This window comes from Pseudopipra pipra, chromosome W (assembly GCF_036250125.1).
Source record: "Pseudopipra pipra isolate bDixPip1 chromosome W, bDixPip1.hap1, whole genome shotgun sequence".
Classification (NCBI taxonomy): domain Eukaryota; kingdom Metazoa; phylum Chordata; class Aves; order Passeriformes; family Pipridae; genus Pseudopipra; species Pseudopipra pipra.
In genome coordinates, this window is record NC_087580.1 from 2,421,668 (window position 1) to 2,440,798 (window position 19,131).

The 19,131-nt window shown below is 55.6% G+C and overlaps 1 protein-coding gene across 1 annotated transcript in view; it reads right to left on the reverse strand.

The window, feature by feature from the left end:
• Nucleotides 1-11,574: 11,574 nt before the first annotated feature.
• Nucleotides 11,575-19,131, reverse strand: part of LOC135405759 (zinc finger protein OZF-like) — a 37,012-nt gene continuing 29,455 nt past the window's right edge. The window contains exon 3 of the mRNA XM_064640338.1: nt 11,575-12,447. Coding sequence (XP_064496408.1) covers nt 11,673-12,447 — 775 coding nt within the window. The 3' untranslated portion in view covers nt 11,575-11,672. The remainder of the gene's footprint in view (nt 12,448-19,131) is intronic.

Genomic DNA, 19,131 nt, shown 5'->3' on the forward strand with positions numbered 1-19,131 from the left:
CCCTCTCACCCAAGAGCTCCTCGCCTGCAGCCAGGGGAGGCTCCCAGTAACACCAGAGTCCATGAAAGTCCCCCCAAAAAAGGGTTAGGTGGAGTCCTAGATGGGTTTGGAGGTTCCTTGGGGGCTGTGGGGTGGTTTAAGGGGGTCCCAGCACACTTTGGGATGTGCTCGATGCCGTGTTGGGGTGCAGATGTCCCCCCAAAGCTCCCCCAGAACAGGGTGACACAAGGGGGGGGGCACAGAGGGGTCCCCATTCCTGATCCATCCTGGAGCAACCACACTGGGGGCAACTGGGATCAGACTGGGAGCAGCTGGGTCCCTGCTGGGCTCATACTGGGATCATCCTGGGAGTGACTGCAATAATACAGGGAGTATGTGAGAGGGACTGCAACCATACTGGGGATGACTGGGATCAAACTGGATTCATTGAATCCACTGGAAGTGTCTGGAAGTTACTGGGATCCTTGGGGGTGACTGGACTCATAGTGGGATCATACTGGGAGCAACTGGGAGCATGCAGGGGCAAGTGGCCTCCTCCAGGCAGTGCCTCCCATTTCTCAGGAGAGAGTTAAAAAAACCCCACACCCCTCCACAGCCTTTGGAGGGTCTTCAGCTTGGAATGTGGGTCTGCTGGTTGGTTCTTTTGTGTGGGTCAATCACCCAAGGCAAAAACTCCCCTCTCCTGTTCAACATCCCCCCCTTACAGCAATGCAGGGCAAAGAAACATTCCCTGCCTGGTTTTTTTGAACAAGTAAACCTGTGACAACCTCCCAGGCTGCTGAGCAGGGACAAGGAGGCAGTGAGGGCCCAGGGCTGCAAGGGGCACTTGTCTCCTCATGGTGGGACCGTAAATGGGCAGAAAAGAAACCCCCAAGGCTCAATTTGGGAGCAATAGTGGGCAGCCATTCTTTGTTATCAGCCCCTCACCCATGGGAGGATCTTCCCCCCAACCAGGTGTGTGCCCCGTTCTCCCCCAGGGCAGCTGAGATTTACTCACAATTCTACATATCCAGCAAATGTCTTACATATTCACTCCTTCCCTCAGAAAGATCACACCCATGGGAATTAGCTCAGAGAGGTCCTTCTGAAGTCCTTCCAAAGTCCTTATTTGGTCACTGGGGGTCTTCTGGTGGCCTCTTGGTGGTCTCTGGTGCTTGTTTGGAGCTTGAACTTTACTTGACCTTGTCTGTTGAGCAGAGTATTTACAGCTGGATACAGAGGGCCCTTGTTCAGCATCTCTTCTCCAAAACCTGGACACTTATGTGACAACTACCCCAACTGAAAAGCATTCAGAAACTTCCTGATTTTGGAACTCCCCTGCCAGAAACTTCCACTGTAAAGGCCCTGGAAAATTGCTGAGCAAGGGAGAATTCCTGCTCCCAGGAGAGACCCTGCCTGGTTTGACGGGAGGCCTGGGAAGGACCCCCCTGGCAGAAGCTTTCCCCCCAGGCTCTCCAAGCTCCCGGCTGTGGGCAAAGCCAGCCCATGGCCCAGCGGGGTGGGCTGGGGCTGCCCAGGGGCAGGAGACACGGGCACCACGGAGCGAGGCCAGCGGAGCCCCAGTGGGCCGGGGCTGGAGCGCCCGAGGCACAGGAGAGGCTGGAGAGCAGGCAGGGAGCCCGCAGGCCTGCCCGCTCCCAGCTGGCAAGGGCTGCAGGCAAAGAGGCAGCTCTGCAGGCCTGGAGCAGCACAGGGGCTCTCCAGCTCTGCCCTCGGCACAGGCCTCTCCCAGTGCACCAGGCACAGACGGGCACCATTGCAAAGGGGAACCTTTGAGTCCCAGTTTCGGGGGCAATCACACACTCGCCCCAAGGAGCCACAGCCAAGAGTCTGGGGGTAGCACGGGGCTCTTCCTGGAAATTAGAGAACTTCCCTAATCTTTCCGTGGGCCCACTTTGCCTTTGGATTCGTTGTTTCCATTAATCACAGAGGGGGTGTTAGGCCATAAATCACCTTTAGCCAGCACACAGCAACAATTCCTCACAAGCTACTTTGGAGAGAACACAGCTTGGGAAAAGCACTAGAACTGTCAGTTTTGTGAGAGTTACCCTTGATAAGCTTCAGGGAACAAAGCCTGGGAGAGAAAGATGTGTTCTTGAACCTGCATATCTGGAAACAAGGGCCTTCTGCAGAAAGCAGCAGGTCAGGAGGAAGATGAACAAAGGCTCAGCATTTGTGGGGGAAAATGCCCACTGGAGGAAAAGATGCTAAAAAGACTGAAAGTGTGAACTAATTAGCATAAGCAACAAGAGAGTAAGAGTGGCTAAAATACTAATGAATGAAATGGAACAATGAAATGATGCCATTTGGCACCAATGAACATTAATTTCTTTGTCAAAAATGTGTAAATGGGTGCAAAAGTGATGTACTGCTGTCTGTGTGAAGGCAGCATTGTTGTTGGCCACATACACAGCCAGCAAAGAAAGTAAAGCCTTGCTTTGTCACACTAAACCCAGGGTGTTAGAGGGTTTGATTGATCCCAACAATGTCAGAACATTTGGCAACACCCTCAGCAGTCAGTCACTTGCACTGCCAGCATGGGGGTCAAATGCTCTCCTTGGAAAAAACATGGACTGCCATCATTTCCAGGAGCCCAGCTCCAAAATTTGGATAGCACTTCCCAAATTGGATATGTCTGGGGATTGCTGCCATGCTAAAAGGGCCAGGACAGAAAGCTGCTGCTGGCCTTTGCCTGCCCTGGGAAACCTTTTCTCTGCCCCCCAGCACTGGGGCTGGGTGCTGTCCTTCCCAAGGAAAGGGACTGTCATCCCCCCCGGGAGCCACCTCCAAACCTTGGATGCCACCTGCCAGCCTGACTCTGTCAGGGATTGCTGCCACCCAAAAGGGGCCAGCACAGGAACCTGTTGCTGGCCTTTGCCTGCCCTGGGCACCCTGTCACCTGCCCCTGAAACACTGGGGCTGGGGGCTTTCCTTCCCAAGGACAGTTAATGGCACCAACTTTCAGGAGCCCACCTCTGAGCTTTGGGCATCATCTCTGTCCCGCAAAAGGGGCATTTCCTCAACCCTTTGTGTTCCCTTGGTCTGTCACAGCCCCAAGAGGGCTGAGACCCTTGTTCCTGACCACTTTTAAAGAGGATTTGAAGCTTGAAGTCTTTTAGGAAACTAATCCAAAAGAGCCCCCCATTTCCAGCAGTGGCTTTCCTACCTTACTGGAGGGAGCAGTGAGAATTTTGGGATGAAGTCTTTACTCTCCTGCTGATGAGCTCAGAGTCGGTGTCTCCTGTGCTCTGGCCACGGGGCAGGGCCTCCCTGCCCTTTGGTCCCTGCCTCGTGGCCACCCCTGTGCCAGGGGACACTGTGCAGGCCACCTGGAAACAAACACATTCCAGCCCAGCATTCCCCTGTGTGCCCACTGGAATGTGCACCAGACACCCTGAGGGAAGAAACATTTCCAGAGGAGAAGACTTTGCTCTTCCTGCTGCAGCCACAAATGGGAAAAATGAAACCCTCCAGCTCTGTCTTTTTGTATCAGTGAGTCAGGCACCACTTTCTTCTGGTCAGGGGGTGTGTGGGGGATAACTCCAGCCCTCCCTGCCCCCCAGCCTTTTCACTTATTTATATGTGTTTAGCAAAGAAAGAATTTAAAGGGCATCAATTCCCAATTACATCATCCTCTTCAGTATTTAGTATTCTATCCTCTATTGGTTATTGACTTCTCACTCCTCACGATATATATATATATATAGATATATATATATATATAGTCCCCATTTTTCAGGCTTTTTATTATCCTTTTCCCAGGTAGGGAGTTTCCAACACCTATTGTATGGTCTTTGTTAACCTCTTCTTTGTCTTCTAGTTCCTGCACAATGTCCTTGTGGTCTGTAAATTCTGCATTCCTTGTGTCCAGTTTCAGCAATCCATCTCTCTCCCCAGGCTTTGTTCACTGAAGCAGATCAGGGCTAGTTTAGCAAAACTCAGAGTTGCAATAATTTTCCCAAGCCTGTTCCCACAAGAGCAGGTGATGACAAACTTTGCTAAGTGCTGGCTAAGAGTGACTTAAGACTAACCCACTGTTTAGGATGAATATTCTGGTTATGATTCACTAAAGCAATTAACTAACAAGTTAATGAACACCATTCATTTAAAAGAATCAGAAAATGATCTCGTTCCCAGCAGCAGCACCGAGTGCCTGGAGCCGATGTGTGCAAGTGCTGGGCTGGAGCAGAGACGTGCTGGAGGGGCAGATGGCAATGGGACAGCCCAGAAAGGGGAAACGCTTCCCCCCAGGCCAGGGAAAAGCTGGGTTGGTCTCTGCAGCCCTGGCAGGAGAGGCCTTTGCTGTCGGGGGGTCTCTGCAGCCCCTGAGGGGCTGTGCTGGAGGAGAAGCTGATCTCAAGGCAGGACAGAGATGCTGAAAATGTCTTTGGGTGGGCACATGCCGTGATTCAGGAACACTGACAATCATCCCACAGAGCCTTGGTTGAATCATCAGGTGGGTGATGAAGGGACAGAAGGGCCTGCAAAGCCTGGGAGCAGGTCCCCCATTCCATTGCAAGTGAAAACACCGTGGGATCTTCTGGCAGGGCAGCAGGGCTGGGCACAGGCAAGCCAGGAGATGCTGGAGGCTGTGGCAGACAGCTCTGAGCCCCAGACAATCCCTGGGCTGCCCAGGGCTGCTCTCTTGCTGCCAGACAAGGGGGTCTGGCTGGGCAGGGGAAGGCTGAGGGAACCAGGGCTGCAGGGAGCAGGGAATGGTGGAGCTACAGGACAAGGAGCAGAATGGCCCTGCAGGGCTGCAGCAGAGCTGATTGCAGGGAGCTGCCTTCAGGGCAGGGATTCTGCCCCTGGGCTCGGCCCTGCTGAGGCCATACCTCGAGTGCTGGGCCCAGTTCTGGGCCCCTAACTTTGGGGAAGATGTTGAGGTGCTGGAGTGTGTCTGGAGAAGGGCACTGGGGCTGCTGAAGGCTCTGGAGCACAAGTGCTGTGAGGAGCAGCTGAGGGAGCTGGGCTTGCTGAGCCTGGGCAGAAGGAGGCTCAGGGGGGACCTTCTCACTCTCTACAACTCCCTGACAGGAGGGGGAACCCGGGGGGGGTCGGTCTGTTCTCCCAGGCAACCAGCAGTGGGACAAGAGGGCACAGCCTAAAGCTGCACCAGGGGAGGTTTAGGTCAGACAGGAGGCTCAAGTTCTTCCCAGAAGGGGAGACTGGGTGTTGGAATGGGCTGCCCAGGGAGGGGGTGGAGTCACCGTCCCTGGAGGTGTTTCAGAAAAGACTGGATGTGGCTCTCAGGGCCATGGTCTAGTTGACAGGGTGGGGTTGGGTCATGGCTTGGACTCCATGAGCTCAGAGGTCTTTTCCCCCCTCGTTGATTCTGTGATTCTGGAATGGTCCCTTGGTTCCATGAGGTTTTGCAGTGTCACAGTGGCCCTTTGATTCCATGAGGTTCCGCAGGGTCACAAAGGCCACTGGATTCCATGAGGGTACCAAAGGTCTCAGGGCTCCTTTAATTCCATGAGGCCCCACATGTCACACTGGCAACTTTGTTCCATGAGGCTCCACAGTGGCCCCTGGGTTCCTTTAATTCCATGAGGTCCTGCAGTGTCACGATGGTCCCTTGATCCCATGAGGTTCCGCAGTGTCCCAGGGTTCCTTTAGCTCCATAAGGCTGATCTCGGGCTCTGAGACACAACTGAACCAGCAGTGGTTGTCCAGAATGTGCCCTAGAAAATATCTGTGTAACCAACTGCAATGGAGAGAAACCAGCCAAGGAAAGGAAAGAAACAATCAAGGAAGGAACTCGTGGTTCACAGAAGCAGCAAAGCAGGCAAAGGTGGGGTGTTACAGAATCCCAGAATGAAAGAATGTGCGAGTTCATAGGGACCCCAGAGGGATCATCAAGTCCAACCCTCAGCCCTGCCCAGGCCCATCCCCAAGAGTCACAGCCTGTGCCCCAGAGGATCATCCAAACTCTCCTGGAGCTCTGTCAGCCTTGGTGCTGTGCCCACTGCCCTGGGGAGCCTGTTCAGTGCCAACCACCCTGGGGGGGAAGAACCTCTTTCTAACATCCAACCTGACCCTGCCCTGACCCAACTCAAGGCCATTCCCTGGGGGCTGTCCCTGGTCCCCCCAGAGCAGAGCTCAGGGCCTGCCCCTCCTCTACCCCTCCTGAGGAAGTTGGAACTGCCATGAGGTCTCCCTTCAGTCTCCTCTTGTGCAGCTGAACACCCCAAGTGCCCTGAGCTGCTCCTCCTAAGGCTTCCCCTGCAGAGCCTTCCCCATCCTGGGGGCCTCCTTTGGACACTCTCTACTGGCTCAATCTCTTCCTTCCATTGTGTCCCCCCAGAGTGCCCCACTATTGAGGTGAGGCCGCCCCAGGGCAGAGCAGAGCGGGACAATCCCCTCCCTGGCCCGGCCATGCTGGGCCTGATGCCCCCGGGACAGGGTTGTCCCTCCTGGCTGCCAGGGCACTGCTGACTCCTGGCCAAGTGGGCACCCCCAGGACCCCCAGGGCCCTTTCCCAGCACTGCTCTCCAGCCTCTCATTCCCACTCTGTCCCCACATCTGGGGTTGCCCCATCCCAGGGGCAGAATCTGGCACTGCCCCTTGTTGAACTTCCATGGGTGGTGATTCCCAGCCCTGGCATCTGTCCAGGTCTCTCTGCAGGGCCTCCCTGCCCTCCAGGGACTCAGCAGCTCCTCCCAGGTTGGGGTCATCTGCAAACTTGCTCCGTGTCCCTTCCAGTGCTGCGCCCAAGTCATGGATGGAGATGTTGGAGAGCACAGGGCCCAGATGGAGCCCTGGGGAACCCCCCTAGTGACCCCCATCTGATGTCCCCCCAGTCACTGCCACCCTCTGTGCCCGACCCGGGAGCCCATTGCTGGCCCAGCACAGGGTGTGTTTATCCAGCTCTGGGCTGGACACTTTGTCCAGAGGGATCTGGGCACAGACACTGTGGGAAGCTCCACTGAAACCCAAAAAGGTCCCATCAACTGCCTTCCCTTGATCAGCCAGGGGGTGATGTTGTCATAAAGTAACTCAGGTTTGATCAACAGGCCTTTCCTCTGGGGAAGCCCTGCTGGCTGTGATACCCCACAGCAGGGTGGGAGCTCAGGGGCCACCCCAGACCCCCCTTTTCCCACCTTTTCCCCCGTGGCCACTGCAGCACTGGCTGTTGGGTGGAGGGGAACCCCCTCCATCAGGCCCCCAGGGATGGAGAGAAGGTTTGGGGACCCTCCCAGAGCCCCAGGGAACTGCTCCAGAGCTCAAGTGATGGGGACACCAAGGGACCCCCATGGGACTCCTCTTCCTGCTGTTCCACCCCCCTTTTCTGCCCCTCTCCCACCCCTTTCCTATGGTTCCAACAACCTCCACATCCCCCCTGCACTCAGTTTGGGGCTCCCACCCCTCTCCCAATAACTTTGGGGTCCCAACACCCCTCACACTCAGTTTTGGGGGTCTCAGCCCACCACTTTTCCCTTCTCTCCCACCCCTCTCCTATTGTCGCACTAAACCACAACTTCCCTGTGCTCCCTGTGGGGGTCCCACCCCTTCAGCCCCTCAGCTGAAGGGGTCCCACCCCCCCTTTTTCCCACCTTTTCTCCCCTTTCCTGCTCCCCTTTCCCCATCCCCTCTGTGGCAGGGGGAGTTCAAGGCTTAGACAAAATTGATTGGAGAAGTCCTGCCCTGGAGTCCCGAGGTGCAGAATGGACTCCCTGGCTTTCTAAACTCCTGCTCCCAGAGGAGCCTGGGGGCAGCTGGATCCAATCTCAGCCTTGGGTTATGCCAGTGGTTTGAATTTAAGGAATTATAGAGATGAGATTGAACCAGTTTTGTCCCACAGGTTTTAATGATGGAAAAGCAGATATATTTAGATCAGTGAACTACTTATTACTAATAATGATCAGACAAAAGGACTAAACCAGAATTATTTACTACACAACATACACAGCAAAACTACCAGTAGTACAGGATAAGGTAGGACAGGGCACTACACTAAAGCAATTGTTGAAGCAATTCTACTGAAGGTGGCAAACAAGCAATAATTCTTAATTAGAGATGGATGGAACTCCCCCAGACCAGCGCTCGTGGGGAGATCTCTGCTCTCAACCTCCAGCAGTGACCTTGGGGGGTCCCCAGCCAAGGCAGGAATCTCCACACACCCCCCAAGAAGGGTTCTGTTGGAAGAACCTGCCCCTGGCAAAGGGGACTGGCCCTTTCTGGTAGAAACCCATGGACTGACAGTCCTTGGACTCCTGGGGTTCCCTCACCATCAGGGGCTTCATTTGGGGTCAAACCAGTCTGGGGTCCAACATCTCCTGCCTTGTCCTGGCCCCCTCTCAGCTCAGCACTGACCCCTTTGCAAATGGGGCATTGTCTTGGTGCCATTGCAGGGGGGATGTCCTGCCCCAGTGTCCCAGTGTTCCTTTAATTCCCAGAGGCCCTGCAGTGTCCCAGTGGCCCCTTGATTCCATGACCTTCTGAAACACCTCAGGCTTCCTTTGGTTCCATGAGGCCCCCCTGTCACAAAGGCCCCTGGATTCCATGAATTCCGCAGTGTCACAAGGTTCCTTTTTTTCCATAGGGCCCTGCAGTGTCCCAATTGTGCCTTGATTCCCGGAGTATCCAAATTCTCCCAGGGTTCCTTTGGTTTCAGGAGGTCCCGCAGTGTCCCAGCGGCCCCTTCATTCCAGGCAGGCCCAGGGAGACGAAGGCAAAGACGGAGCCCCGACCCCCGTCAGCATCTTGGGGGGGCGGGGGGGCAGGACCCGGGAAACGGCGGCGGCTGCTGGGAAGGGACTGGGACGGACTGGGATGGACTGGGACAGACTGGGATGGACTGGGATGGACTGGGATGGATTGGGATGGGCTGGGATGGACTGGGATGGAATGGGATGGACTGGGACTGACTGGGATGGACCGGGACACCAGGATACACCGGGACCAGGACTGGGACCCAGCAGGGTCCTGTAGGAGTAGGATCTGAGCACACTGGGACCCTCCAGGACCAGAACTGGAGCAACAGGGATCATACTGGGAGCAACTGGGACCACACTGAGGGCTACTGGGAGCAACTGGAGGCCACACAGGATATAGTGGGAGTGCCTTGGAGTCACTGGGATCATACTGCTGGAAACTGGAAAGTTACTGGGGCATCTGGGAGTGACTGGGAAGGACTACGAGCATGCTGAGGGCACTACTGGGATATACTGGGAGTGTCTGCAACCATGGTGGGGGGGATTGGGACTGTACTGGGAGTGACTGGGACTACATGAAGGGGAATTAGGACCAGACTGGGGGCAACTGGAAGGAACTGAGTGACTGGATTTACAAGAGAAGCAACTGGGATTGACTGGGACTGTCAGGAGGCAAGACCGAGATCATACTTGGAGTGACAGGATCTGTGCTAGGGGCAACTGGGAGCAACTGGGATCATACGGGGATCACAGTGGGAGCAGCTTGGCCCATGCTGGGAGCAACTGAGACCACACTGAGGGTGACTGGGGTCATACTGGGATCATACCAGCAGTGAGTGGGATCATGCAGGAGGTGATTGGGATCATCCTGGGAGCAACTGGGAGTGCACTGGGGATGACTGGAAGTGGCTGTGAGCAACTGGGATCATGCTGGAAGCTTCTGGGGGCAACTGGGAATGAGGGGGACCACATGGAGGAAACTGGGAGCAACTGGGAGAGACCAGGAGTGACTGGGATCCTCCTGGGACTGACTGGGCGCTGAATCCGAAAAATCGGTCCGAGAAACTGCTCAGAGACTTTTTTATCTTTAAGCAGCAAGGTATTTGTTTATTCAACGTTGGGAGCAAGCCAGCTCGCGCTGGACAAACTTGCTCCAAGGCTTCACACAAAATCAGCATTTTTATACAATCTTCAGCTGTGATTAAATGCATATTCAAGTGATTCCAACATCTATCTCTGCATATTAATAATAGGCGGAGTATAGGTGGAGCTCAGGTGGGGCTTGGGGCGGTGCTTCTCTTGGCCCTCAATCCTGAGGGGACTTCCACTCTTCCTCCATGGCTCTGGGGGCTTCAACTCATCTTCCTCAGCTTGACCTTCCTTCTCTTCCATTCTTCTTGACCCGCTCACTGAAGCTTGGAAAAAGCCCTGGCTCCTGCCCTATTCCTCCTATTCCAATGTCTCCCTGATCCTGCTGTCTCTCTAATTTATCCCCTCTAGGCCTAGGACATGTTCCTGTACTATTCTCTGAAGCTTTGCTCCAGTCAGTAGAACAGAACGAGCACAGATGGTCTTGGCTGTTGGGAGCTTGTTAGCAGGCCCAAATTTCTTAGTGAACTCTTTTGGGCCTGGCCTCCTGTTTCACCAGGGACACAGCCCGGGCCCGGGTGTTCCCATTCCCATTCCACGGGTTTGCATTCCTGTTCCAGGTGTTCCCATCCCATTCTAGTTGTTCCCATCCCATTCCAGGTGTCCCCATTCCCATTCCCAATGTTCCCATTCCAGGTGTCTCCATTCCCAGTTCTTGGCGTTCCCATTCCCATTCCTGGTGTCCCTATTTCTATTCCAGGTGTCTCCATTCCCATTCCAGGTGTTCCCATTCCAGGTGTCTCCATTTCAATTCCAGGTGTTCCCATTTCCATTCCTGGTGTCCCCATTTCCATTCCAGGTGTTCCCATTCCCATTCCAGGTGTTCCCTTCCCATTCCACGTGTCCCCATTCCCATTCCTGCTGCCCCCATTCCCATTCCTAGTGTCCCCAGTCTGCTCCCAATGTCCCCATTCCCATTCCAGGTGTTCCCATTTCCATTCCTGGTGTTTCCATCCCATTGCTATTGTCCCCATCCCATTCCTCATGTCCCCATTCCCATTCCAGGCATTCTCATTCCCATTCCAGGTGTTCCCATTCCCATTCCACATGTTCCAATTCCCTTTCCAGGTGTTCAATCCCATTCTAGGTGTCCCCATTCCCATTCCTATTGTCCCTCCTCCCGTTCCTGGTGTTCCCATCCCACTTCTGTTTTCCCCATTCCCAGTTCTTGGTGTTCCCATTCCAGGTGTCTCCATTCCCATTCCTATTGTCCCCATTCCCATTCCAGGTTTTCCCATCCCACCTCTGTTTTCCCTATTCCCATTCCAGGTGCCCCCATTCCAATCCCAGGTGTTCCCATTCCCCTTCCTGGTGTCCCCAACCTGCTCCCAATGTTCCCATTCCCAATGTTCCCATTCCCAATGTTCCCATTCCCAGCCCAGGTGACCCCATTCCCATTCCTGATGTCCCCATTCCCATTCCAGGTGTTCCCATTCCCATTCCTGGTGTCCCCATTTCCATTCCAGGTGTCTCCATTCCCATTCCAGGTGTTCCCATTCCAGGTGTCTCCATTTCAATTCCAGGTGTTCCCATTTCCATTCCAGGTGTTCCCATTCCCATTCCAGGTGTCTCCATTTCCATTCCAGGTGTTCCCATTCCCATTCCAGGTGTTCCCTTCCCATTCCACGTGTCCCCACTCCCATTCCTGCTGCCCCCATTCCCATTCCTAGGGTCCCCAGTCTGCTCCCAATGTCCCCATTCCCATTCCAGGTCTTCCCATTTCCATTCCTGGTGTTCCCATCCCATTGCTATTGTCCCCACCCCATTCTTTATGTCCCCATTCCCATTCCAGGCATTCTCATTCCCTTTCCAGGTGTTCCATCCCATTCCAGGTGTCACCGCTGACATTTCCCCTGCTGGTTTACCTTAAAACCAGCACACCAGGCCTGTGCCCAACGGGGGTCCCTGTGGATCATCCAACGCGGGTCCTCCCATGGCTGATGGAGTTGGAGCAGCGGCCGAAGCTCTTCCCGCAGTCGGGGCACTCGGGGCTTCTCTTACCGGTGGGTCCGTTGGTGGGAGGTCAAGGAAGAGCTCTGCGTGAAGCTCTTCCCACACTCCCCACAGTGGAAGGGCCTCTCCCTGATGTGGAGGCGACGGTGGGTGTAGAGGGTGGAGCTGTCCCACATTCCCTACACGTGTAGGGCTGTTCCCCAGTGGGGATGTGCTGGTGGCTGAGCAGCTTGGGGCTTGTGCTGAAGCTCTTCCCACATTCCAAGCACTTGTAGGGCCATTCCCTAGTGTGGATGCAACGGTGTTTGCAAAGGCTGGAGCTGTCCCTGAAGCTCTTCCCACACTCTGCACACGTGTAGGGCCTTCCCCACTGTGGATCATCTGGTGTCGGAGCAGGTTGGAGCTCTTCCTGAAGCTCTTCCCACATTCCCCACACGTGTAGGGCTGTTCCCCACTGTGGATGCGACGGTGGTTGTGGAAGGTGGAGCTCTGACTGAAGCTCTTCCCACACTCCCCACACGTGTAGGGCCGTTCCCCACTGTGGATGCGACGGTGCTTGCGGAGGTTGGAGTTGTCACTGAAGCTCTTCCCACACTCCCCACACATGTAGGGCCGTTCCCCAGTGTGGATGAGCTGGTGCCTCAGGAGGGTGGTTCTCTGGCTGAAGCTCTTTCCACATTCCAAACACCTGAAGGGCTTTTCCCTGCTGGGAGGCTGCTCAGGGACCACCAGCTCGCAGCTCCGCCTCAAGCTCCGGCCGCCTTCCCGGCACACGCTGGCTCTTTCCTCCTCACAGCCCCCTGGGCTGGCTTTGGAGCCCCTCCTGCGGGGGCATCTCCGGCCCTTTTCCTCCCCGCTGCCTTCCTGTGCCGGGGAGCCCTTCAAAACGGCCTCTCCCACCAGGCTCTGCCGCCGGGATTTGTCCTCCGCGCTCTCCGGCCTCACCTCGGGGCCTGGGGCAGGAAGGAAGGACAGGCAGGGGATTTGCCTCCAGCCCACAGGGAAGCCCAAGGACATCCCCCCAACTCCGGCCCTGGCAGGACGGCCACAAAAGACCGACCCAAAGGGGCACTGACTTCCTCCTCACCTGCCTGGGGGGCCCGCGGCATCTTCCTCTTCCTCGCAGCCTCCTCCTCCATCCACCCAAGCTTTGGGAAGCAGAAATCCTGCTGGGGGGGGGGGAAAAGGGGGTGAGTGTGTTGCCCAAGTCCATCTCTGGAACTCACCTGGCATCCTGTGCCCCTGAAAACCTCCAAAACACCAACATTAAGCCCAGAAAAAAACAAAACAACAAGATTTGGGAAAAAAACCCCACACAAACTGCCCGCAAATTTGCAAAAGATCAGGTGTCAGCAAAAAAAATACTCTAAAATATGAACATTCAGCTCAAAAAAACCATCCCAAAAGTTTCCCCTCTCTCCTCTTCGCACCTTTACCTTCTGGGCTCTCCCCTCTCTGGGCTGCTGGGGGTCCCGCTTAGGGATGCCGGGGCTTTTGGGGGTCCCAGGGGTCTCTTCTCCCCTCACTCTCTGCTTCAGGGTGCTGGGCTCCCAGACGTTCTCCCTCTCCGCCTTCTCCACTTTCTTGGCCTGGAGATCCCAGGGGTCCCCACTGCCCAGGCTCCCCCTTCTCCGGGACCCCCCTTGCAGCCTCCCGGGGCTCCCAGGGCTCCTCCCTCTCCCTGCTCCCCCCTCCAGCCTGCCGGGGGTCCCCCAGCTCCGCCATCGCCCCGCTCCGCTCTCCCCACTCCACGGCTACCGGGGTTCCCCCCCGGCTCTCACGGGGGGCCCCCAAACCGCTCTCGCCCCCCCCGCCATTGCCGAGCCACCGCCAGGACCTTTTGGCTGCTCTTCTTTGTGCTCCCGCTCGGCTCCTCCCTCAGCTGGGCCGCCGCTTTTGGCGGGTTTCCTCCTCCGGGATCCGCCCCCTGCAGCCCTTCCCCCCCTGGCCCAGCCCCCTTTGGGCCCCCTTGGGCCCCCCTTGGGCCCCCCTTGCCCAATAAGTCTGATTATACAGACAAGCAATTGGTTTTAATCCACAAAACCCAAATGTAGAACCCAGTACCCTAGGGCATGAGCAAAGTGGTGTTCCTTGCCCCCCCCCCCAGTCCAAAGTAAAGGGAGAGGAGAAAGAAACCTGCTGGTGGGAGAGCTGTTGCAGTCTGGTCAAAAGTGGGGATTGCAGTCCAGTTGAGGATGGTGGTCTCAGGCTGGTTGAGAGCGGTGAGCTGCAGTCCTCCTCTGGATCCCACAAGTGGTAAAAAGGCTCCGAAACTCCAGGTTTATATATTCTCCAGTTCAGGCAGGAATGCCCAGTCCTCCCCTCAGAGCAGGGAATTCCATAAAAGGATGCTTAGTTCTTCCCTCAGAGTGGGGAAATCCATAAAAGGCTATGAGGATGCTCAGTCCAAAAAAGGATATGAGGATGCTCAGTCCATAAAAGGGTATGAGGGTGCTCAGGACATCCCCCCCACCTCGCAGGCCTCTCCTGACAACAGTTCCTGGGAAAATGGCATGGAAGGCCATAGAATCCACAGTTTTGGGCTACACCCATCCAGAGGGGAATCGGTCCCAGCTGTTCTAACTAGGACACTGTGTCCGTCATCGCTGCCATCATCATCATCATCGGCCTCGTGGGAGTCGGTGTCTGGAAGCTCCGATCCGGTAACTCCCGGGATGGGGGTCGGGAAGGGGCACGGATCCACCCGGCAGCATTCCGGGGATCCTGTGCCACGGGTGCTGATCCCGCTTTCTTTCCACAGGGAAGAGGGAGGGGAATGGATACGACCCCGCGCCCACCAGTGAGTCCCAGCAGCGTGTGTGGATCCAGATCCTCTGGGCAGGGATCCCAGGATGGATGCCGGGATTCCAGAGGGGAATCGGTGTCTAATGGCTGGAGTGGGATTGGAAGGGGATTCCAGCTCAGGGTAGGATTCCAAAGTGGGCTCAGGTGGAATTGTGGACTGGGATCAGGGCTGGATTCTGGAGTGGGATTGGGGTGGGATGGACAGAGCAGGATCGGGTGGGATTCCGGAGCAGTTCCTACTCTCCCTGGGCTCCACAGCCGCCTCCATCCCCTGGGATGGGAACAGGGACATGGTGACTCCTTTTCCCGTTCTTATCCCAGCAGGAATCACAGCCTGAGCGATCCCGGAGCTGGATCCGCCCCTTTCCTTTTCCTGAGGAAAGGCAGGAGCTGCTGGCAGAGCTCATCCCGCTGCTCCCACCCACCCCGGACCCCTGCGGCTCTTCCCCATGAATCAACTTCCTGCTTTTTCCCGTGTGAAACCCAGGACCACAATTATTCCTGAGGTTTTAATTTGGGTGTGAAAATCTCCTGCTTTGGGCAATAAATCCTGGCTCCCTCCTCCGGCATCCGGCAGTTCCTCTGTGGGAACCAGGAATAGGAATGGGGACAGGGGGGACTGGGATGGCGACATTGGGGACAGGGATGGGGACACTGGGAGCAGGTTGGGGACAGCAGGAATGGGAACTCCAGGATTAGGAATGGGGTCATTGGGAGCAGGTTGGAGTCACCAGGAATGGGAAATGGGACACCGGGAATGGGAATGGGGACATGGGAGACCAGGATAAGGATAGTGGGGACAGGAACGGGGACACTGGGAGCAGGTTGGCACAGCAGGTAGTGGGAATGGGATGGGAACCCCAGGAATGGGAATGGGGAGAGGGATGGGAACCCCAGGAATGGGAATGGGGACAGGGATGGGAACGTGTCTCCCCAGGAGTTGGTTCAATACAAAGGTTGGTCCCTGGCTCGAGGGCATGGGAAGCCCCTTCTTTGGGAATGTCTGGGAACCAGGTGTCAGAGGTTTGAAAAGAGGTGTTGGAATTGTTTCCCAGTGTCCCCCCCATTCCCATCTGTGTCTCCCGGGATGGGGTGGGTTGGAGCGGAGCCGCAGGCGCTGGGCAGGGGCAGTGGGGGGAGGGCGGCTCTCGGGGACACCGCGGTGGCCGCGGGGAGGGCGGGGGGTCCTTTGTTCGGGGGCTTTTGGGGTTTGTCCGGGACCGGACAGAGCGGGAGCTGGTTTTGGCCACCTTGTTCTCTTTTCCTGAGAGGAAGTTTTTTCCCCCCGGGACACCTCGCAGAGAACGACCGAGAGAGAGAGAGAGAGAGAGAGCCCGACCCATCTGGGAGCGAGGTGTTCTGCTTTGGGGACTGCCCCTGGGAAAAGGGACTCCTTCACTGCTGGCTGCGAGCACACGGGGCTGCGAGAGCTTTGAACTGCCGGGACAGTTTCTCCCCCCCACCTGGGGATTTGTGACTTCGCTTTGTTTCTTCTGAAAGTTTTTGGTTGCACCATTTGTTGTTTATTCAGATTTTGTTAATAAAAAGCTGCTTCTTTTCCACACTTCCACCTGAAGTCTCTTAATTTCTAAGTTGTAATCTTGTTAAACTAAGACCCAGTGCCCTCAGAGGGAGGAGGAGGAAAGGAGACCAAGAGGTACCGTGGCCACTCAAACTGCAGAGGAACAACCTGTGCCGGTAGCAGTTGTCCCTCTACAGAAGGAATCCAAGACCAAATCAGCTCAATTAGTGAGGGATGAAGGGGAAGCAGAGCCCTCAGAACAGGAGCAAGAGGCAGGGCCAGAGATAATCACCCGATCCCCATCCCTGGCTGAGCTGTGAGAGATGTGAAAAGATTTCAGCCTCCAGCTGGGAGAGCCCCTGCTGACCTGGCTGCTCCAGTGCTGGGATATCATGGCCCAGCATATGGAACTAGGTGGGAGTGCAGCCAAGCAACTGGGATCCCTGTCCTGGGATGTTGGGATTGACCAGGGGAGTGGGAAGAGGAAAGAGAAGGGATGAGAGCTGGGTACAGGCTTGGGAATTGCCAGGGGAGCTTTTGAAAGGAGCGTAGGGGTAAGGGATGTCTAAGAACAAGTCCCTCAGGAGAGGGAAGCAGAGAGGCTGAGTTTTGACCCCAGCACTAGGGTGTGCAGGGCAGAGCAGAGAATATGCCCACACAAGATTCTTGTGTGTCTGTCTTTGCAGTTCTGACAGGCACTTCTTGTCACAGCCTGTCCTCTCCATTCCAGAATAGGCCCTGGCAACCAAAGAACCAACACCCCACATCATAGTGCAGACCAACCCATGTGCTTTGGGCCCTTTTGTTGTCCTGTCCATTCTGGCCTCTCCTCTCCATTCTGGAATAGCCCCTGGCAACCAAAGAACCAACGCCCTACAACCCCAAAGTGAAGCCCCACCTTTGTGCCATGGGCCCTCTTGTGATGTCACGGCCTATCCCCTCCATTCCAGAATGGCTGCTGGAAACCAAGAAACCAATGTCTCACAGCCCTCAGTGCAGCCCAACCCATGTGCCACGGGCCCCTTTGTGATGTCACAGCCTGTCCTCTCCATTCTGGAATAGCCCCTGGAAACCAAAGAACCAACACCTCACACCCCCACAGTGCAGCCCCACCTGTCTGCCACAGGACTCTTTGGGATGTCACGGCCTTTCCCCCAGAAAAGAAAGCCTGGAACCTTGAGATTTCAGATGCAGTTGGGGGGCCACCCTGGGCACTCCATGGGGCAGCAAGAGCTTTCTGTCCTGGCCCTTTTTGTCTGGCAGGAATCTTCAGCTGTGTTCAGTTTGGGCAGTCAGACTGGCAATTTCAGCGCAGGGCTCCTGCAAGTGAACGACAGCCCTTCCCTCCAGGAAAGAAACCCCTTACCCTTGGTCTCTTCTCCTGTTCCCTAAAACACAACCTGCAGGGGAGCTTTCTGGGATCTCTTCTCTTGTTAATTGGGAAGATAGACCCGCTCCCATGTTTAACACCTCAGGCAAAACCACCCTTTGAACACCTTTCCCAACCCTCCCCAACCTTTCCCAAAGCCCAGATTTTAGAGGTGTCCTGTAATTCTGGCCCAATCTCACCCAAGCCCACAAACCATGACAGAAACCTCTCAGCCTCACGCTGCGTCCTTCCCATTGCTGTGCCTTATGTGCAGGCAAAAGGCCTTAAAATCAAGTCCCCAAAATTCATGGCCTGTTCTTTTTCCCAGAAAAGAAGGCGTGGTGAACTCTCCAGACCAGGGAACTGCAAGATCTCCCAAAAACTCCTTTGGTACACGCTGCAGGGCCAACGATTCCTCTGCTCTGCCCTGTCGGCGCTGCTTTGTCTCATCTGGGTCCCCAGAAACTGTCAGCGAAAGCCGGGGAATAAAATCTCTGAGCAGTTGGTTGGGTTCCAGAGGTGACCCTACTTCATTCAGCACTGAAGGGACACAGCAATTGCTCTCTGACACATGTACATCAGTTCTCAAAACTCTTAACAATTTCTACATGTTAGCAGACAAAAGAATTCCCGTCCCTTGGTTTACCAGTTCTCTGCAGGAATTCTTCTTCTCTCTTCTATTGGCTCTTGATTTCTCACTTTGCATGATACTTAGTCCACAGTTTTTGTCCTTTTCTTGTCTTTTCCCTAGATAGGGAGAGCCTCAGTAACTGTCTGTGTTAGTTTTGTCTTCATCTCTGGTTTATCTAAGGGTCTTAGTGGTTTAGAAATTCTGCTTTCTTGGTGTCCAGGTCTCAAAAATAGATTTCTCTGCCAGGTCTCTGACCACTGAAATATGGCAGGCCTTAAGCTTTTACTTTGTTTTTCTAACAAATGGCCATGGCCCAGAACTTGTCCATCATCCATTGTCTATTGCCCCCATTCAATCTCCTGCCAGCAGTTTCTCCCCACTGCTGGGTGGGCTCCTTTGTCAGGCACTAGAACTTGTTGGGGAACAGGCCCAGTCCTGTTGCCTATTTTTCGTGGGGATGTGCAGGAGGGCATTGAGTCTTCCATGAGCAAATTGGCAGAGGACCCCAAGCTGGCTTGCAGTGTGGATGTGCTGGAGGGTAGCAAGGCTGTGCAGAGAGACCTGGACAGGCTGGACCTCTGGGCCGAGCCCGTGGGCATGAGGTTCAAGAGTGCCTTTGGTACCTTTGGGCCCTCTGGCCACAAGAACCCCCTGCAGCTCCAGGCCGGGGGCAGAGGAGCTGCAAAGGGTCCCCGTGGGAGAGGCCCTGGGGGTGCTGGTGGACAGAGGCTGAACCTGAGCCAGCAGGTGCCCGGGTGGGCAAGAAGGCCAAGGGCAGGCTGGCCTGGATCAGAAAGAGTGTGGCAGCAGGAGCAGGGCAGTGATGCTTCTGCTGGACTGGGCACTGGTGAGGCCACCCCTGGAGTGCTGTGTCCAGCCCTGGGCCCCTCAGTTCAGGGAGAACCTTGAGGGGCTGGAGTGGGTGAAGAGCAGGGCAATGGAGCTGGGCAAGGGTCTGCAGTGCATGGCCTGTGAGGAGCAGCTGAGGGAGCTGGGCTTCTCCAACCTGGAGGAGGCTCAGGACTGACCTTCTCCCTGTCCACAA